General features: G+C 38.4%; 2 protein-coding genes across 5 annotated transcripts; both read left to right on the forward strand.

Annotated features, from left to right (window-relative positions):
- Window positions 1-5491: 5491 nt before the first annotated feature.
- LOC127444687 (repressor of RNA polymerase III transcription MAF1 homolog) lies at window positions 5492-12618 on the forward strand. Of its 2 annotated transcripts, none has more exons than XM_051704220.1 (8): window positions 5492-6025; window positions 6646-6730; window positions 9812-9943; window positions 10041-10203; window positions 10474-10595; window positions 10731-10850; window positions 10966-11058; window positions 11323-12618. In XM_051704220.1, the coding sequence occupies exons 2-8, from the start codon at window positions 6648-6650 to the stop codon at window positions 11345-11347; spliced, it is 738 nt and encodes a 245-aa protein (XP_051560180.1). In that variant the 5' UTR covers window positions 5492-6025; window positions 6646-6647; the 3' UTR covers window positions 11348-12618. The 2 variants fall into 2 exon arrangements, with proteins under 2 accessions (XP_051560180.1, XP_051560189.1); XM_051704229.1 differs by lacking the exon at window positions 5492-6025 and adding an exon at window positions 6098-6291.
- Window positions 12619-13241: 623 nt separating this feature from the next.
- Window positions 13242-18469, forward strand: LOC127445417 (leucine-rich repeat-containing protein 14-like). 3 transcript variants are annotated; one of them, XM_051705496.1, is made up of 5 exons: window positions 13242-13415; window positions 13515-13687; window positions 13805-14084; window positions 15955-16842; window positions 16976-18469. In XM_051705496.1, the coding sequence occupies exons 3-5, from the start codon at window positions 13807-13809 to the stop codon at window positions 17553-17555; spliced, it is 1746 nt and encodes a 581-aa protein (XP_051561456.1). In that variant the 5' UTR covers window positions 13242-13415; window positions 13515-13687; window positions 13805-13806; the 3' UTR covers window positions 17556-18469. The 3 variants fall into 3 exon arrangements, with proteins under 3 accessions (XP_051561456.1, XP_051561448.1, XP_051561439.1); XM_051705488.1 differs by having other exon boundaries at window positions 13327-13687; XM_051705479.1 differs by lacking the exons at window positions 13242-13415; window positions 13515-13687 and having other exon boundaries at window positions 13708-14084.
- Window positions 18470-18517: the final 48 nt, after the last annotated feature.

Genomic DNA, 18517 nt, shown 5'->3' on the forward strand with positions numbered 1-18517 from the left:
GTTCCCTTTATCTAAGGTTTAGATAATATATATATATATATATATATATATATATATATATATATATATATATATATATATATATATATATATTAGTTATATATATATATTAGTTATATTACTAAATTATATTAACTATTTATTATTGCAACGTCACACAGACAGGTATCAACAAAGTCTCTTTTATTGACGTTACATATATGGGACATTGGCAGGGATTGACACTCGTACACACATGCGTAACAATGGAAGATCTACAGCACTACCATCTACAACGTTACATAATGGTAAGACACAAGCAAGAGAATGTAAATACAGCACACTTCGATAGAACAGTCAGCTATAAATACTACCCCGAAACCGTTTCACACACTTTTACTGAATGGTTGTGGCTGAATTATTCAGTCTGAACTCAGTCAGTCCTTAACCAGCTGCAATGCATTAATTATTTACTTATGATATAATCAAATATCTGAATTATTCAACAAGCATTACAAGCATCTCTAATTAAAATAAAATTATCTTCAAGAGTGTAGATTATGAAGCTATAGAGAATAGAGGTAGACCCATATATCGGTTTTACCGATTAATCAGTGCCGATAGTTGTTTTTTGGAACTAGCGGTTATTGGCAAAAATCTATGCCAGTATTTTTGTTTTATTCATGATTAATAATCTTCTGGGGATTTGCTGTATCAAAATAATTTAGCACTGACATAGTTCATCCATATTTTTATCCTCACTTCAATGCATAATTTGTTATTGCAAGAGCATGCAAAGAACAAAAAAAAAATGGACTATAAGGAAACATGCCCCGTAAGCACACACATTGTGTCTCCAACTTCTTATCTTGTAAATAATAACAATCCTTATTCCTCATTAAACCTCATCTGGTGAAATGTCTATAAATGCAAAACTCTTAATCTGATGAATAAATAGGCTATAAATATCTTAAAGGGATAGTTCACCCAAAGATGAAAAGTCTCTCATCACTCACACTCATGCCATCCCAGATGTGAATGACATTATTTCTTTTGCTTAACCAAACAAAGATTTTGAGATGAATATTTCAGCTCTGTAGGTCTTCACAATGCATGTGAATAGGTACCAAAATATTAAAGCTCCAAAACACACATAAAGGCAGCATAAAAGTAATCCAAAAGTCTCTAGTGGTTAAATCCATATCTTCAGAAGCTATATGATAGGTGTCGGTGATAAAATAGATCAATATTTAAGTCCTTTTTACTATAAATTCTCCTCCCTGCCCAGTAGGTGGTGATATGCACGAAGAATGTGAATTGCTAAAAACAAAAGAATAAGAAAGTGAAAGTGAAGATTGATAGTAAAGAAGGGCTTAAATATTGATCTGTTTCTCACCCACACCTATCATAATGCTTCAGAACGCATGGATTTAACCACTGGAGTCTTATGGATTACTTTTATGCTACCTTTATGTGATTTCTGGAGCTTGAAAGGTCTGGTCACCATTCACTTGCATTGTGAGTACCTACAGAGCTGAAATATTCTTTTAAAAATCTTTATTTACATTCAGCAGAAGAAAGAAAGTCATACACATCGGAGATGGCATGAGGGTGAGTAAATGATGAGAGAATTTTCACTTTCAGGTGAACTATCCCTTTAATTTGGTAAATACTTATATATCAAGCATTGTCATGGAGCAAAGTCTCTGTCTTTTCAAAATAAGAGCCCCTTGGGTGTGTGTTTTTGGGTTTGTTTACAGTTAAAAGTTCCACATTCTGCACCAAATCTTCATTTTCTTATTGTTATTATTGGGATTTTGGTTGAAAAATAAACTGCATCTAGGATTTTATTCATTTTTGACTTGTAGCCTCTGGCAGGTCTGCCTGCAGGTCACATGATCCGCCAGTGGTGGCTCCTGCCAGCCAACTAAAGATTGAAACCCTTCTCCAGTGTATGTGCCCGTCATAGTAAGGAAAGGCTAAGAACAATTTTAACATTCTATCCACCTTATTTTTCAGTAAAACTAAGGCACCGCCATTATCAACCTTGAATGTGGACCACTTCCGGTATAAGCCACTTCCAGCTATTTTAGCTATACAAAAATACTACATTATGCTGCTTTATATTACAGTCTGGCAATAAATGTTGACATGTTATTATCATTAATTACGATTTTAATAAACTCATTGGGTTTGAGCGCAAATAGTTTTACCGTTTATCGCATTTTGCCATTGTTTAATCACACACTGTTGCACTGGCAGAATGAATGAAATCAGGGGTTTACAGGACAGTCCTGGGTGCCATCTTGACAACCTCCACAAACTTTACACCACCAGCAGAGAGAAAATAATAAACACATTTTACTCTCCGTTCTTGTCAGAGAGCATTCTCTCTTTCTTAGTGGTGCAAAGTAAACAGACACGCAGATCTCGCATTCAGCATGGCATATGAAACATCGCCTTTGGAAATAAATAAAGGCATTATTGGAGGTTATGCAGGTACATATGAACAGAGGATTATATGGAGACAAGAAAGACTGCATCAGGGGGACTGGGTAGCTCAGCAAGTATTGACGCTGATTACCACCCCTGGAGTTGCGAGTTCAAATCCAGGGTGTGCCGAGTGACTCCAGCCAAATTGACCCAGTTGCTAGGGAGGGTAGAGTCACATGGGGTAACCTCCTCATGGTCACAATTAGTGGTTCTCACTCTCAATGGGGTGTGTGGATCATGGAGAATAGTATGAGCCTCCACATGCTGGGAGCTTCTGCAGTGTTATGCACAATGAGCCACATGATAAGATGCACAGATTGACGGTCTCAGAGGTGACTGAGACTTGTCCTCCACCACCTGGATTGAGGTGAGTAACTGTGCCACTATGAGGACCTACTAAGTAGTGGGAATTGAGCATTCCATTTTTTTTAAAAAAGACTGCATCGTCACTATCTCAGTAAAGAAAGAAGCAGATTTTATTACCGTCTCTTCAATACAACAACACACAGCAACAAGTGAATGATTTTCTTTCTCTTTTACTATAAATGCTGACATTAGAAAATTATCCGACATTGGCACAAAATTCTGCTACATTCTGTGGTTGGGTGATAGTTTATAAGCCCAGATCACTAACTCTGGTATTATAACCTTCTATTTATGCTGTGGTCTATGCCAGCGGAACTTTCTCACATTCGGCGGAAATGGAGCTGCTGCTTACATCTGCGTTGCAAAATTTTGAATAAATATATTTAAATAAATCGATTTTAAACTACCAGCTGATTAATCGGTTATCGGTCTTTTCCTACACCTTAGTTATTTAAATCTGCAAAATCCACTATCGGTTGTCCTCTACTATGGAATATATCAGGGGTCGGCAACCTTTTTGACATGGAGGGCCATTTTTTATTTTCCTGGGTAATGACTGTGCCGACACCCCCTGCCAAAAAATACATAAATAAATAAATATGCTCATGTATGTGAAATTTGAGTCCACTTGTGAAAATTTTTCTATTTTGCATTTTTCTAATTTTCTAATTTATTTTTCATTACAAATGATATTATCAGCATAACAATTTGAGTGAAACAATGGTGCAAAACTCAATGATTATGACGTAATAATGCATGTGAATTTTCACAGAGCATCTTGTGGAAGTGCTTTAATGAAAGAAAACCTGTCTTTTGTACAAAATGAGTTAACAGTTAATATCACAAATTTGCTTATTTGATTACTGATCACGAAATTGTGTGGAGTATTTCTTATATTATGCATGTATATTTTTCAAAATCTCGCAGAGGGGTTATCTGTGTTTCGCACCTGCATTCCAATCATCATCTTGATGTAATCCTTCCTCATGATCACGCAGCGTGTTTTCATCAGCTGAATGGGGGCTAAACACTATTAAAGTGTGATGAGACTCGCGCTGCGCGTGCAAGCCATTCACACATCACAAGCCGATCAACTATTTAGCTCTTTTCGGTGAATCGCACATGCAAAATCCTAAAACTCGATGTGGGTTTACGTTTTGGCAGAGGCTATTTGCACTTAATGTAAAAAGCAACAAAAAGCATCTTCTTTGCACTAAGTGCAAATAGCGTTAGATGCTCTAGTGCAAATAGTGGCAGATACACTTACACCCGTTTAAATACTAACATACAGTATAGTGGCATCACTGCAGCATTTTTATTGTTTATTTGGAGTCCCACAGACACCCTACACCAACCCCTACCCTACCTTATAAAAATTAACCATGGTTTTACTACAGTAACCATAGTATCACCATGGCATTTTTCTAGTAAAATGATAGTAACCACAAAATTAAACATGGTTACTATTAATTACTATTAACAACATGTTACTCTATTAACACCATGGTTAGTAGATCAGAACTATATAGTTTCCACCAAAACACATGTTACTACAATATTACTACGGTAAAACCATGGTTAATTTGATCCTGATTAAATCCTTCTGTTAACTCCTCGACCTTCACTGTGACCAAATCACTGAGAGGAATCTCTTTTATTTATTACTATAAGTAGTATTATAGGAAATATTTAGAGTAGTGACATTGGAAAAAGTATATCAAGGTGTGAGATTCGAACCCGGATCTCCAGCATGACAACACATACTCATATTGTCATAACATCCAAAGCTACTGCAGCTGAACAAAGGTACACACACACACACACACACACACACACACACACACACACACACACACACACACACACACACACACACACACACACACACACACACACACACACACACACACACACACACACACACACACACACACACACACACACACACACACACACACACACACACACACACACACACACACACACACACACACACACACACACACACACACACACACACACATATATATGCGCCGCTGCTGGCATGTGTTTCATAGGTTGCTGACCTCTGGAATTATGCTATTGTTGTCTGAATGTGTTGTGTGTTTTAGGGATAGGGTTGTTAGTTTCTTTCTTTTTTTTTTTTTTCTTCTTTTTTTTTTACACTATTTGCTCTCCTTTTAAAGTGTGTTTAAAAATTGATTGATTGTTTATTAATTGTAATAATCAAATAAAATGTTTAATGTTTTAAATCTAAGGTAATTTAGAAAATCATCTACTTCACTAAGGCACTTCTTTACCCATGAACTGGGTGCTACGTCTCAATTCAGGTCCACTGGAGGATCAGTTTCACTCAGCTTTCTCAACACCGTAAACCACGCACACACAAGTGCCAAACCCAATACTGAAATAATTCGTGTTTTTAACATGGGATTTTTTCAACATTTGTAAAATATCACCGCAAAAAACAAAACAAAAAAACCCTCAACAAAAAATTCAGATATGGGCCAATCTCTCTTTGTACATGATTTAAACGACGTGAACGATTCCCATTTAACTGACAGACTAAACAGCCAATAAAAGGGTCCAGATTGTTTTACTAATGCCATAGTGGGCGTGGTCACGAACAACGGAATTATTTGGGACCGCGAAGAGGCGTGTCTCGTGTATTGTTTTCGGATATCGAGGCTGCTTTTTTGTGGTCGAGATTTTCGAATAGCGGACATAACATTAGAAATCGTTAATATTGCCATTATAGTAGCCTGAAGTCGATCGCAAGTACTAATTTAAACTTCTGCTGGTCAAGTCGCCTGATTTTAAGTGACGTTTATCTTGTTTGGGAGGTACATTTGTTCTAGGTCAAATAAGGGGATGCTGCAGTCGGTGTCTTGGAGCTCGACGACACAATCGCTGAGTTTTATGTTGCGTTTAATCGAAATAAGTACGATAACGATAAGAGAAAATGTTTGCAGAATATGTTAGTCTCGACCGAATCAAAGATACTGAATTCAGATTGTGCAACATATTTAATTACTGCCCCGCACCGCGCATAGACTCAAGAGGATTTTAGCTTGTGTTGTGTTTTAGTAGTACTCTGTAAACCGAGTCATCTGTGAAGCGGTCTAACTGCTCGGTTGTGATATTTTTTATTTTATTTTTTTCCCAAGTGGGCCGTACAGCGGAAAAGGTGAGACTTTAAAATGTACTGACTAATCATGTATTGTCAATTGTAGCTTGTCAAGAGTATGTCAGTTGATTCTTGCTTCATTTAAACGAGAGGATGTAATTATTGCCTAAAACTTTGCCTTTTGTAATACTGGTTTGTTTGTTCTTATTACGCCAGTAAAGGCTGTTCATACATTAACCTGGTGCTGTTTTACCCCACAAACCCCTTGTCGTTTTATGAAGTAGGAAGTGCTTTGGTGGGGGAAGGGAAGACTGTAAAAGGGGCTGGTATGAGATAATTTTAACACATTTTACATTTAAAACGAACAATATATTTAAGTGTTGGAAATCAGGTAGGCATATTGTACAACCATAATTCTGTGCCTGTAACACTTCGCGGAGTCAATGAACTTAGTATGTAAATTAGCAACTTTACACGCACCCAATTGTTTCCACTTGGGTATCTCCATGACAAATGTTTCATTAATCGGAAATCGAAACCACTAGTTGGTTGAATACACAAACTAGTTGAATTGTCCTAATCTTGTATGCAGTGGTGTGACCAAGTAGATTTTTTTTCTTCCAAAAATCAAAGGGCAACAAAAACATGATTTATTTGATGTGTGTTTGTTTTATTTTCAGCCATGAAGCTTTTGGAAAATTCCCAATTTGAAGCCTTAAGCTCCCAGCTGTGTGTTGAAACTGGAGACGCTCACATTCTGGGCAGGTATGAACTTGAGCAAGAATTATTATTGTGGTATAGGTAGTTTTACATTTAAAAGTCAGCTGTAATCAAGTGTCTGTTATGGTAATACATCCTGTCACACATCAACACAAAAAACATTAATTCACTCTTCCTTTGGTTAATGGGTGAGAAATCCCCCCACCTCACTGTTTAGATTTTAATCTGCAAACATCTGTGCAGAAACCTCGGCTGACGTGTACACATTTGTGAGAAAGGGATGCATCTAGAGAGTGGGTTCACACCAAATCACATCGACACTGATAGTTATTGTTAGTTTCTTAATATTGAAGTAACTTAACACTTAATTTAACACTTAAAAATAATTGTCCCCTTTTTCTCCCAATTTGGAATGCACAATTCCCACTACTTAGTAAATCCTCGTGGTGGCACAGTTACTAACCTCAATCCGGGTGGCGGAGGACAAGTCTCAGTTGCCTCCACTTCTGAGACAATCCGCGCATCTTATCACGTGGCTCGCTGTGCGTGACACCGCGGAGACTCACAGCATGTGGAGGCTCATGCTACTCTCCGTGATCCACGCACAACATACCACGCGCCCCATTGAGAGCGAGAACCACTCGTCGCGACCACGAGGAGGTTCCCCATGTTACTTTACCTTCCCTAGCAACCGGGCCAATTTGGCTGGAGTCACTCAGCACACCCTGGATTCGAACTTGCGACTCCAGGGGTGGTAATCAGCGTCAATACTCGCTGAGCTACCCAGGCCTCAAAAGTTAGAGATTTAAACACTGAGCTGTAATCAAGTGTCTGTTGCTTCTTTTTTAAGAAAAAGAGAGACAAGTGGAAATAATTTTTTGTGGTAAACATCATTATGCCACAAATGCTGTAGATGGAGCTAAACTTGTACTGAACCCAGAATATTCCTTTTAAGAAAGGTAACAGTAAGATTTTCAATCACTTTGTGCAGGTGTTATTTAAGGGCAACGGCAGTAGAGGCATGATTGTTATTGTTGCTGTGACGCAGGTTATAGTGTCCTCTAACACATACCAGAGTGGTTATTTAGGGGTGCATGTAAACACAGCTGAGTTTTATATGAGCTGCCAGCTTCTTTGGTATTTAATCTTCTCATTTGGATTAGTACAGAATATAGCAGAGTATGTACTGTAGGGAGAGATCAAAGTGAGATGATGTTTCATTTCCATCAGAGCACAAATGTCAGTCCCAAAAATATATCTCCTAATAGTTCTGACAGTGGCATTAGTATAGTGCAAGTACATTTTACTTCAAACTAGTTAAGAGCCTATCCCATATGTGTGCAGTTGTCTTGGTAACCATTTCGCTGAGAGTCATTTTCACTATCTTGTTACAACCCTACTTTTGAACTTCTTCATTTTGGTGTGATGTGTCTACCCTCACACTAGATTTATACTAGCACACAGCTGATCCATACATTTTCAGTCTAGTTTTGCTTGTTTGTTCTACTGACTTTTGGAGCTTTATATCTGCTTAAGCAAAGTGGGCCACAGTGGCTTCAATCATATGACCCTCCTCCTGATGAAGCCTTTGCCCTTCACCTATAAATAAGTCTGTCTGCTGAGTGTTTCTGAGACTGTCTGAAGTTGCACAACCTCTTACATAAGTAAGAAAGATAAACACACTGGATGTATTCTCTTGCAAACCCCCACCCACCCACTACATGTGACATGTTATCCATGCCATTAAACATAGGTCTGAAAACCCCAGACCATCAAGGTCAGGTCAGGAGGATCAGAAAAACTTTACTGATGTTTCAAACACTGCAATACAAGAACTGCAGATACTTGACAACTTTACTTCAATTGTAAACTGTTGCTATGCTTATTCTGGCTAATACTTTGGAATATATGTTAATGTTTGAGTGGTGGTGGTGTTGTAAATAGAAGCAAATATTTTTATTGGCTGCTGTCTGGATTAATCTGATTACAAATTATATCAGTGCTAATTTTAGACTGAACTTTTCTGTTTTTTAGAAATGCACCATTGTGCATAGTTTTGGGCAGTTGTGAGAATGCTGTATAGAGAGGATGTTTTCAAAAATAATGCCATGAACAGTTTTCATTTGTCAGTTAACATCATACAAAGTGCAGTAAACATTAATAAAAACGAAATCAATATTTGGTGCGACCAACCTATGCCTTTAAGGGCCTATTTACACTTGGCCACTTCATGCGTTTTCACTGATCGGATAGCTATCCGATCATGAAAAGACCAGGTATAAATGCCCTCTGAAACGCATCCGAGATGGATTGCAATCAGATCACTCACACCACTTTAGGAGGTTGTTTGAGACGCATTCCATTCATAACTCGGTCGAGTGTAAATGCATCTGGCTGTTCAAGCCACATACTTAAACTTTACTCCACCCAAACAGTGCTACGTCAGTATAATGTGAAATATAAAAGTTGCTACTGAGTGTTTGCATAGAGCTCGCGTTGCGCAATAAATAATAACAAATTAATACATGGATGCTTGTTGTAGTAAAGACAGGACTTTTTTTTTTTTTTCTTCATTTATTTGATGCCGATCGCTGAAGAAACTGAGCGCAGCATGATGCATTTTGCCTACGAGAAGTCCAGAGTGGGGAAAATACTGTGCGCACACACACAAACGGAGACACATGTTCACTGTTCAAAGTCACTTCAAATCAAATAATAAATCACATCTTTGAAATGTTCTGCCCGGCATTAGCATAATCATGGAAGTGAACTCCGTGCTATTTGCATATAGCGTGGGAATTGAAGATCAGATTTATATCCGTTTGGCGGAGACACATTGATGTGGCCAAGTGTAAATGAAATGTGCTCATTCAGTTGGATGTTTTTTATATATAGAAACACCTAAAGCAGAAGATTTAAAATTACCATCTTATGACAAATGTTTTTGTGAAACTGCTTATGTGCCAAATAATGTTGCACTGTGCTGTATGTGCTTTAACATTTTGGTTCAAGACATCTTTGTAGAAATTGAATGTACTGATGTCTACTTGTTAAAATTATTGAGTGATCAAATTGTTCTCTTCACCTCTCTCCCTTTCCTTGCCTGCCTCCTATTCCCAATTACAGGATGGAGAGTTACTCGTGTAAGATGGCTGGTGATGACAAGCACATGTTTAAGCAGTTCTGTCAGGAGGGGGAACCACATGTACTGGAAGCCCTGTCACCCCCTCAGTCCAGCAGTGCTCCAAGCCCTAACCTGTATGTAGAACAAACATTTCTGTACAACCGTAGGCTTTACCTCAACAATTTTGCTTGCACTACAGTCATAAAATTGTTTCCATTCACTTTCTCTCAGACTGGGGAAGAGTGGGGAGGATGGAGAGAACCCACTAAGCGATAAATGTTGCAGGAAGACTTTGTTCTACCTCATCACCACCCTGAATGAGTCCTTCCGGCCTGATTACGACTTCAGTGCTGCCCGTGCCCATGAATTTAGCCGAGAGCCCAGCGCTAACTGGGTTAGGATGACTGTTTTTCCCTTGTATAATTATGCTGGTAAAGAGAAAACATAACACTGTAGTATTCAATATTACATTAATTTATGCAAAGCACAAAGGTTGTTAGAGTTGAAAATGGATAGTGTTGCAAGATAATGGTTGGAATGAAAATAAAAGCATTGTAGAATTTTCTACATTTCAAATTGGTCAGAATTTCAGAAACTAATAGTCTGTGTGTCTGTCTTTCTTTCTTTCACTTTTCATTTGTGTGTGTTATGTTCTTGTCTCCAGGTGGCAGACTCCGTTAACAGTAGCCTTTATTCAGCTGTGGGGGATCAGTTCAACTCTTTGGGGCCTGAACTGTGGTCTGCCATTGATCAAGAGATAAACTTGCAGATCTGTGACATCTATAGGTGTGTGTGAAGTGAAGAAATTCTTGTCAGGACTTAATTTGTAGAGGTGGATTCCTGAAACCCTTTTCGGATCATATGTCGTACATGTTTTCTGTACATTGGGTGTTACTAAAAAGTATTGCATTCTGTTTGTAGCTACAACCCAGACCTTGACTCTGACCCCTTCGGTGAGGAGGGAAGCCTGTGGTCCTTCAACTACTTTTTCTACAACAAGAAGCTTAAACGCATTGTTTTCTTCACTTGCCGCTCAGTCAGGTCAGGAATAACTCTTCACACAAATGTACACATGATGTCACAATTCTTGGTGTCTTGGCTGAAGTCATTCAAGAGTTGTTTAACTTTTTTTTACATATCATCATCTTATGTTTAGTGTCCTCAGTAGTTATGGTCGTAGTGGGCTTGACAATGAGTTAGACATGGAGCTGGATGATGACGAGGAAGTGGACTGTTTCATGGAAGACAGGTGAGGTCATGTCTTTATTATCCACATACTCACAAAGACTTGTCCTAATATATTTTTAACCCCATTTTGAGCTCAGTTCTGCATTAATTTGGCTCTTATGCTGTCATAGAAAATAACAGTTATTACAATTATGCTTTTGTAAATCAGAGGCCACAACCTAATAGTTAGTGTGTTCACAGCCTGCTTGGTCCAAGTATTACTTGTATTGCTTTAAAGAGGAAGGATTTGTCATACTAATCTAAAATTATTCATTCTGTTTTTCAGGTTCCCCCGAGCTCTGTGTGTCTAAACCTTCTTCTGGGATGTCAACTTGAACTTCAAACAAAGGGCCTCACTGTTCACCACCTAACTTTTTTTTTTTTTTGCTCAATTCATCCATTAATTAGGGGGGAAAAAAACTTTCAAAAGCTTTCTTTGTTGGAGTTTTAGTTTATTTTTTGTATGTGTTTTTAATGTGTGCTTCATTTTGCTCTGTTCAGTAAGGGCTGAAAGGAGGATTTTTGGGAATTAAATTTAGACCTCTCATTTGCTTTATAAGATGACCACAGACTGGCTGAGAAGAATTTCAAGAGAGCTGCTTGGTTTGACATGAACTCATTTAGGCATGGGCTAAGACACAAACCATGTAAAAACTACACTGAAAACCATTTTCACCAGCCCTCCCAGGAAATGTCACCATAGCAGCATGTTCAAACACCAGCATTTTGACAAAGGAGACAAGATGTGTTGACATCAAGGCTTTTTTTTTTTTAACACACTTTGGACTGTAGACTATGTGAGCCACCATTTCTGAACATTTGTTGTTTTATTGGTTCTCTGAATGTTTTCATGAATGGTCTTCTTTTTATTTTATTTTTTTACTCTGTAAAGTTTGATGTTTATGTATGTTAATTTTGTCTTTTACTTAGTCCACTGTGTGAAAGCTTTAATCATTTTATTATTATTTCACAAGACTTTCAGTGTTTAAGATTTTTTTAGCTTCATTTCTATATATTAGCTTATTTTATTTTTTATTTTTTTTAAGAAGCTTTTTAAATAGAAATTGCTGATGTCTCTGTATATATCACATTCAGCAATTTCAATATACAGAATTTACTGCACTGATTCTATCCTATCACTATTTATTACTGTTTATTTGTCTTTCTGGCTCTGATTTACCTGCTATAATGGTTGCTAGTATGATATATATATATATATATATATATATATTTATCACACACATTCATCAGTATTTAGATTAGTGCTACGTTGCACATGTCAATTCTTTTGCATCTTTTTTGGCATGATTTTTAGTAAATCCGCTCCATCTTGCTACTCTGGCATAGCTAAAATGTAAACAAACAAACCAAACGTTGTCAAAGCTGAAGTTTCTTAATGTTTTTGTTTCTTACAATATGAATTTAATTTTACCACTGTTTTGAAATGGATAGACAATGTGAATGGAAAATGCTTCTTGTAGCCATTTTAGCATTTAAACAGACACTCACTTTAACAAAATGTAAGGATGATTGAGCATCTGTGACTTCTTTTTGGAAGAAAATAAAGGTTTTGTGTTATTTACCAGTTGTCCTTTTTTTCTTTTTTTACTTGACATCAATATGTTAACTTGTCTTTCAGTCATGTCAACATTTTAATTTAACAGTTTGGAAACCAAATGTTTACTGCAAACAAAAGGTGCAAATTAAAATGGTATTTTAGGCAGTCTTCAAAATACTGCAGTAGGACCAACAACGAAGAAACACGAAGGTCTTTGCTACTAGTTGGTATTGTGTCTTTACATTCATTTTCGTTAAGCTTAAATCTAAACACTAGCATTTAAGTAATGCATTAGAACATACGTTCAATATTTATTTGGTATCTTTTTATCTCCGAGCATCTACCTGAATTTTTCAGGACTTGGTTCAATAAAATTATTTTTATTCATATTTTTTTCATTCGTAGTACTATTGCAATGTTCAACACTAAAATTAAGGGAAACACATGGTGGCACTGGTATCTTGTTTGGTGTAACAGTCAGTCACTCCATTTGTTGACGTTAGAGAGTGGGGTTGGGGGGTGTTGGAAGAACAATTTAAAGAATGTTAATTAGATTAATAAGCCTTAACATTTTTAAAAAGAGTTACAAATAGACTTTTTAAACGCTGCAACTGTTTTCCAATCTTTTTTGTTTTAGATAATTTAATCAATGTAAGGTATTGCTGAAATTCTTTTACATAAACAGGAAGCAGCCATCTTGGCTCACCATCAACCCCCGACGCCAAATTAAATCGTCTTTTTTGCGTCATCAGAGGGCGACCATCTTCAGTTGTAAACAGAGCGAGCACCATGGAAAACACTCCAGATATTTAAACAATTTTGTATGAATTATACTTTAGCAACAGTAACCAAAATATAGTATAGTATATTTACTTGATCGTTGCTGATGTTCATTTTCTTGTTCTCATTCTCTTAAGTAGGATTTTGTCATCCGCCAAAGAGGATAGTATTAAATGCAATTTCAATAACCATTTCGACTGCCTGATAATCCTGTCTAAAATGTAGTTAGCATGCAGAATAACAGTGTGATGGTGGAGATCATTCTGTAGCTGATTTACAAACACATAGGAACCTTTGGGAGACTCTGGAGAAGGTTTGGTCATTTTTCGTTCTCTCTTATTATTGAATCAACTTGCTGTAATATTGTCTCTTTTATTTGTTGTTTGTTACTTAACAATATCTGGGACTGTCATAATGAACATTTGTGCAGACATGGTTCTGTCTTTGGTGAACTTGTGCGCTCGGGAGGTGGTGAGTGACCACAGCTCTTCGCCGTGTTGGTTAAGTTGTGTGCCGAGAGAGCTCTACCGGTCGCTGCTGGATGCTGCCTTCACTCACTGCCGTCCTCTAGCCGTCGGTGAGCTCGTCCAACGGTGGCCCGAGCGGACACTGTCCCTTGGAGGCAGCAGGAAACTGGGTCAGTGCCCTCCGAACCGGCTTTGCGTTCAGGCGCTGCTGCTGGCTGTGGTCAGGGGACTGACGGACAATAGGTATGTGTCTGGATGTGACGATACACTTAGCTCACGAGACGAGACGATGCACGATACTGGGTTCACGAGAACGAGACGAGAAGATATTTTAACACTGTATACACTACCGGTCAAAAGTTTTGAAGCACTTACTCGTTCTTTATTATATTTTTTTTCTTCACATTTTAGAATAATAGTAAAGTCATTAAAACTATGGAATAACATAAATGGAACTATGGGAATTATGTTGTGACTAAACAAAATCCAAAATAAATCAAAACTGTGTTATATTTTAGCATCTTCAAAGTAGTCACCCTTTGCCTAGAATTTGCAGACATGTACTCTTGACATTTTCTCAACCAACTTCTTGAGGTATCACCCTGGGATGCTTTTTAAACAGTATTGAAGGAGTTCCAATCTATATGCTGGGCACTTAATGGCTGCTTTTCTTTATTATTTGGTCCAAGTCATCAATTTCAAAACTCTTTTTTTTAAATAAATTTTATTTTTGTATTGAAATAAATTATATTTTTGTCTACAAAACTAATTTCAAACATTTAAGCATATGCCTTCTGATCAAAAGATTTTTAGGATCATGAGAAACATTTCAGTCAAGTGTTTCAAAACTTTTGACCGGTAGTGTATATGACTGGAAAAATTGTCTTTTATTTGACTGAAAGTCACAAAATGCAAAACAATGCAGGTGCATTTTGAAATGTTTTAACTAATTATCTTGTAATGAATGTCACTTCAGTTCTACTTTCTGAGGATGAATTATCATATGCAGTAAAAGACAGAACAATATGCAAGCACTGTAAAAGGTTTTGCCACAAACTCAACTGACTGGCTTCTCTCCTGTATGATTTCACATGAGTCTCTTCAGACCTGGTTGATTTTAGTTGAGAGCTGCGGTGGTTCTGTAGGTGTCTTTGCATAGTGCTTGTGTTAGCCGCGGTGTACGGCACTATTTTCTTACAGTGCTTACATATGGCTGTGTCTCGTTTGGAAGGCTGCGTCCTCCGGAGGTCGCATTTGTCGGCCGCATACGTCATCGAGGCTGTCTCATTTCATTTTTAATGTAATTATTTTTTTTTTTTTATTGGGAATGCAAAAAAGGTTAACAGTTGTATAAATGTAAGTGCATATACATAAAAGGCATTGACAATAGACAATAGTTTCAAAAGTATAGCCACAAGACAAGCATTTTATGTGTAAACATAATTTCAGTGTAAAACAAATTTTAGTTTCAGGTTTTTATTGACGCTATGGCATTTACCAGATTACAGCGTTTACTGATGTTACACTGTCATGACAATGGAGTTGTAATATTGGATATAAGTTTACACATATAAGATTAGTAAGTGATTTTATGACACTGAAATCATGTTCTTACCATATATAATGTTTACGTTTTGTGCCATAGTTTAATGACTCAAAATTTTTGTGGTAATCAGCATGCCACAAATGCTGTCACTTGAGCTTTACTTGTGTTGAACTGGGAACATTCCTTTAAAGCTGAAGTATGTAACATTTTCTGTTTAAATACACTCTTCTCTTAGATTAATATGCAGAGACAACTATAAGTAAAGACAGTCATAGGTTAATTTTCTTAAAAATTGTAAACACTGTGTCTCTGTGGCACTATAAAACATTTTTTGTTTGTTTTGAGAGACCCATCTCAAGAGAGAAAACAACATTGATTCGACCAGTGGTGTGAGTTGTGGGCGGGCCTATTTATCTGTTTGTTTAATCTATAGGAGACTGGCAGTGTTTTCAGAAAGATGTTTTGAAAACAAAATTTACTTTTGCAATGCTGTTTGGTGGTGCAAGTGGCGCAGAAATTACACGCTTCAGCTTTAAGCCTTTTTTACAACTCTCCCTCCCTTGCCAGGTGTTACCTGCAGTTGATAGATCTTAGTGGACTTCAGTGTGAGAATGGGAGGGTTGAAGATTCAATGGGAGGATGGTCTCTCACAGTTGCCCTTTGCTCAATGGTGCTCCAAGCTCGAGGTGCAGCCTCCCGGGCTCACAGGAGAGATGGAGAAAGAGAGAGAAAAAGAGGGCTGGAAGCAGAACGTGAGAGGGGTGGCACTATCAAACGAGACCGGGGCACCATATGGCGGGGCAAGGACAGTGAGGGGGGACACAGAGAAGATGAGGTAGGGAAGATGGAGTGCAGAAGTGATGAAGTAGAAGGCACTGTTAGTCATGAACGAGTGCTGTTACCAGAAGATGACTCAGTGAAGGGTATCAGGAGGAGGATGGAGATCCAGAGGAGAAAGGCTTCATCTGAGTTGAAAGCAAAAACCAGCAGTAATAACAGAAATGGTTCCTCTGACCAAGACTGGGACCAGGTAGTGGTTGTCTATGTCAGAGCTGACCTTTTTGTCAATGCCCGTTCCTGGGAGCGTGTCCGTGATGCCCTTAGTCACCCAAGCCCTCTGCGGCTCCACTGCCGCTATCTCCGTGTAGAGGAACTCTCTGCACCTTCCATAGCTTCCTTATTGGGCCTCTTGCCTCAGCAGGATCTACTTGGTGTGGACATCCGCTACTCCAGCCTTGGAGTGTCTGGCCTGGCGATGCTACTTCCACTGTTAGCCCCCTTCCCTCAGCTCCACTCTCTGAGACTGCATTACTGTAACTTGGACTTGCAACGCACACAGCCTGGTCAGCAGGGGGCACTTCAAGACATGTCTAAAGGGCTGGGTTCACTGAAGAAACTAAAGAGATTATGTCTGACTGCACTCCGACTGCCAGGACACCTGCGTTTGCTTCTCAGGTATATTTATGCATGGGATTATGCATGCGTTTTTTATGCTCATTCATTCATACAAAGGTACTACACACATGCTGCTGCTTATTTGGTAAAGAGGCTTTGATAATCATTATCCTCTCTTTTCTTTTCTCTGAAGCTCTCTTTCCCAGCCTCTGGAGGTGCTGGAGCTGCCGTACCTTTGCCTGACCTCCACCGACCTGGCATACCTTTCCTGCAGCCAGCATGCTCCATTCCTGAGAGAACTTGACCTGAGTGAGAACTGGCTTGATGAATCCTCCCTGCCCTCTCTGCGCCGTTTGTTAGGTCAAGCTGAAAGCACTCTCACCCAGCTCTCACTATGTGGTTGTGGCCTCTCAGACTCTCTCCTTGGAGCACTTCTCCCCTCCCTGTCCTGTTGCCAGGCTTTGCGTAGCTTAAGATTGGCCTTAAACCCGCTCTCTAGGATGGGGCTGCTTTCCCTGGCCCGTACAGCTGCTGGCATCCGTTCCCTTCGTCTGCTGCTCTATCCCAATCCACTAGAGGAATATGAGCCTGGTCTGCCGGCTCTCCCCTCCAGTGCTCAGCTGCTGGACTGGCCTCTGCTTGAGGAGACAGAGGGCAGGGACATTACGCCGAAGTTGCTGGATGAAGTTCTGAGCTCAAGAGGGCGCACGTGTGACCTTCTTGTGACTTCAGACCTCCTGAACTATAGCCCAGACCTGGCAGTGGATGATTAGAGTGTTTGGGTGTTTGTTTGTGCTAGAGTGTGCATCTCAGCTATAAAATGCTGAGAATCTCCCAAGGCTCTCAGAATAAGTGCTTGACAATTAAAATTGTCAGCTTATTAACCACTAGTGGAATTTTTTTCCTTATTGCCAAGCTTTTTCATTAATAACAAATCCTAGCTTTTATTTATCATAATTTAAAACACCTGGTCAGTCAAATCCTTAGCTTTACAGCTTTCATATAATATGGTTTTCATTTTGCATTTTTTGCTTTATTGCCTTATATCATACTGTAATAGGGTAATGTGTTTATGCCAAGTACTGAGGAAACCAAGGCACATCTTAACAGTAGAGAATTGTGTTTTAAACAAAACTCATTTTTAAACCAAACCTTTTTATGTCCAAAGTTTGTCTTTTTCTCCACTTATTATGTCATCCATAACCAGTGATCAGTTAGTGTAAATTCAAACAATCCCAAATTAGCAATCCATTTTATCTTTGTGTGAATCTTCATATGTAGAGAGTGATTTAATGGTCAGGTCGTGTACTGTGAAACAGGTTTCAATTTCCTCTGCTCTACTGCCCTTAATGGCACAGCTTAATTGTCAATGTCTTATGGTAGAAGCTGAGGACTTGTGTTCACATAGTCAAGTGATGTTGGTCTCATTGGGGATGAGTTAGAGCCTAGTATTTAAATACAAATGTGCTCCTTTTTACTTTGATTTAAATGTTTTGGATCGTAATTCATGGTATTTGAATGTGTTTGATAAAAGTATGCTCCAGTTACCAAAACACTTGTTCAATGTGCCGAAGTGGGATTTGGGTTACAGTAAGTGTACTTTCACTTTCCAAATATGATTGAGGATTTCTCCTCAAAAATCAACATCTGTATACCTCCTTCCAAATAAAGAGAAACCTAAACCGTTCATACATGACATTGTTAGATTGAAAGATTAGTACTTCTTTAGCTGTGA

This window comes from Myxocyprinus asiaticus, chromosome 1 (genome assembly GCF_019703515.2).
Source record: "Myxocyprinus asiaticus isolate MX2 ecotype Aquarium Trade chromosome 1, UBuf_Myxa_2, whole genome shotgun sequence".
NCBI lineage: Eukaryota > Metazoa > Chordata > Actinopteri > Cypriniformes > Catostomidae > Myxocyprinus > Myxocyprinus asiaticus.

Bases quoted from the DNA above. Each gene is read 5' to 3' on its own strand.
- LOC127444687 (XM_051704220.1), top strand. From the start codon at position 6,648: ATGAAGCTTTTGGAAAATTCCCAATTTGAAGCCTTAAGCTCCCAGCTG. The intron at 9,944-10,040 runs GTATGTAGAACA...ACTTTCTCTCAG, and splicing joins AGTGCTCCAAGCCCTAACCT to ACTGGGGAAGAGTGGGGAGG. The intron at 11,059-11,322 runs GTGAGGTCATGT...TCTGTTTTTCAG, and splicing joins GACTGTTTCATGGAAGACAG to GTTCCCCCGAGCTCTGTGTG.
- LOC127445417 (XM_051705479.1), top strand. From the start codon at position 13,789: ATGAACATTTGTGCAGACATGGTTCTGTCTTTGGTGAACTTGTGCGCT. The intron at 14,085-15,954 runs GTATGTGTCTGG...CTCCCTTGCCAG, and splicing joins AGGGGACTGACGGACAATAG to GTGTTACCTGCAGTTGATAG. The intron at 16,843-16,975 runs GTATATTTATGC...TTTTCTCTGAAG, and splicing joins CACCTGCGTTTGCTTCTCAG to CTCTCTTTCCCAGCCTCTGG.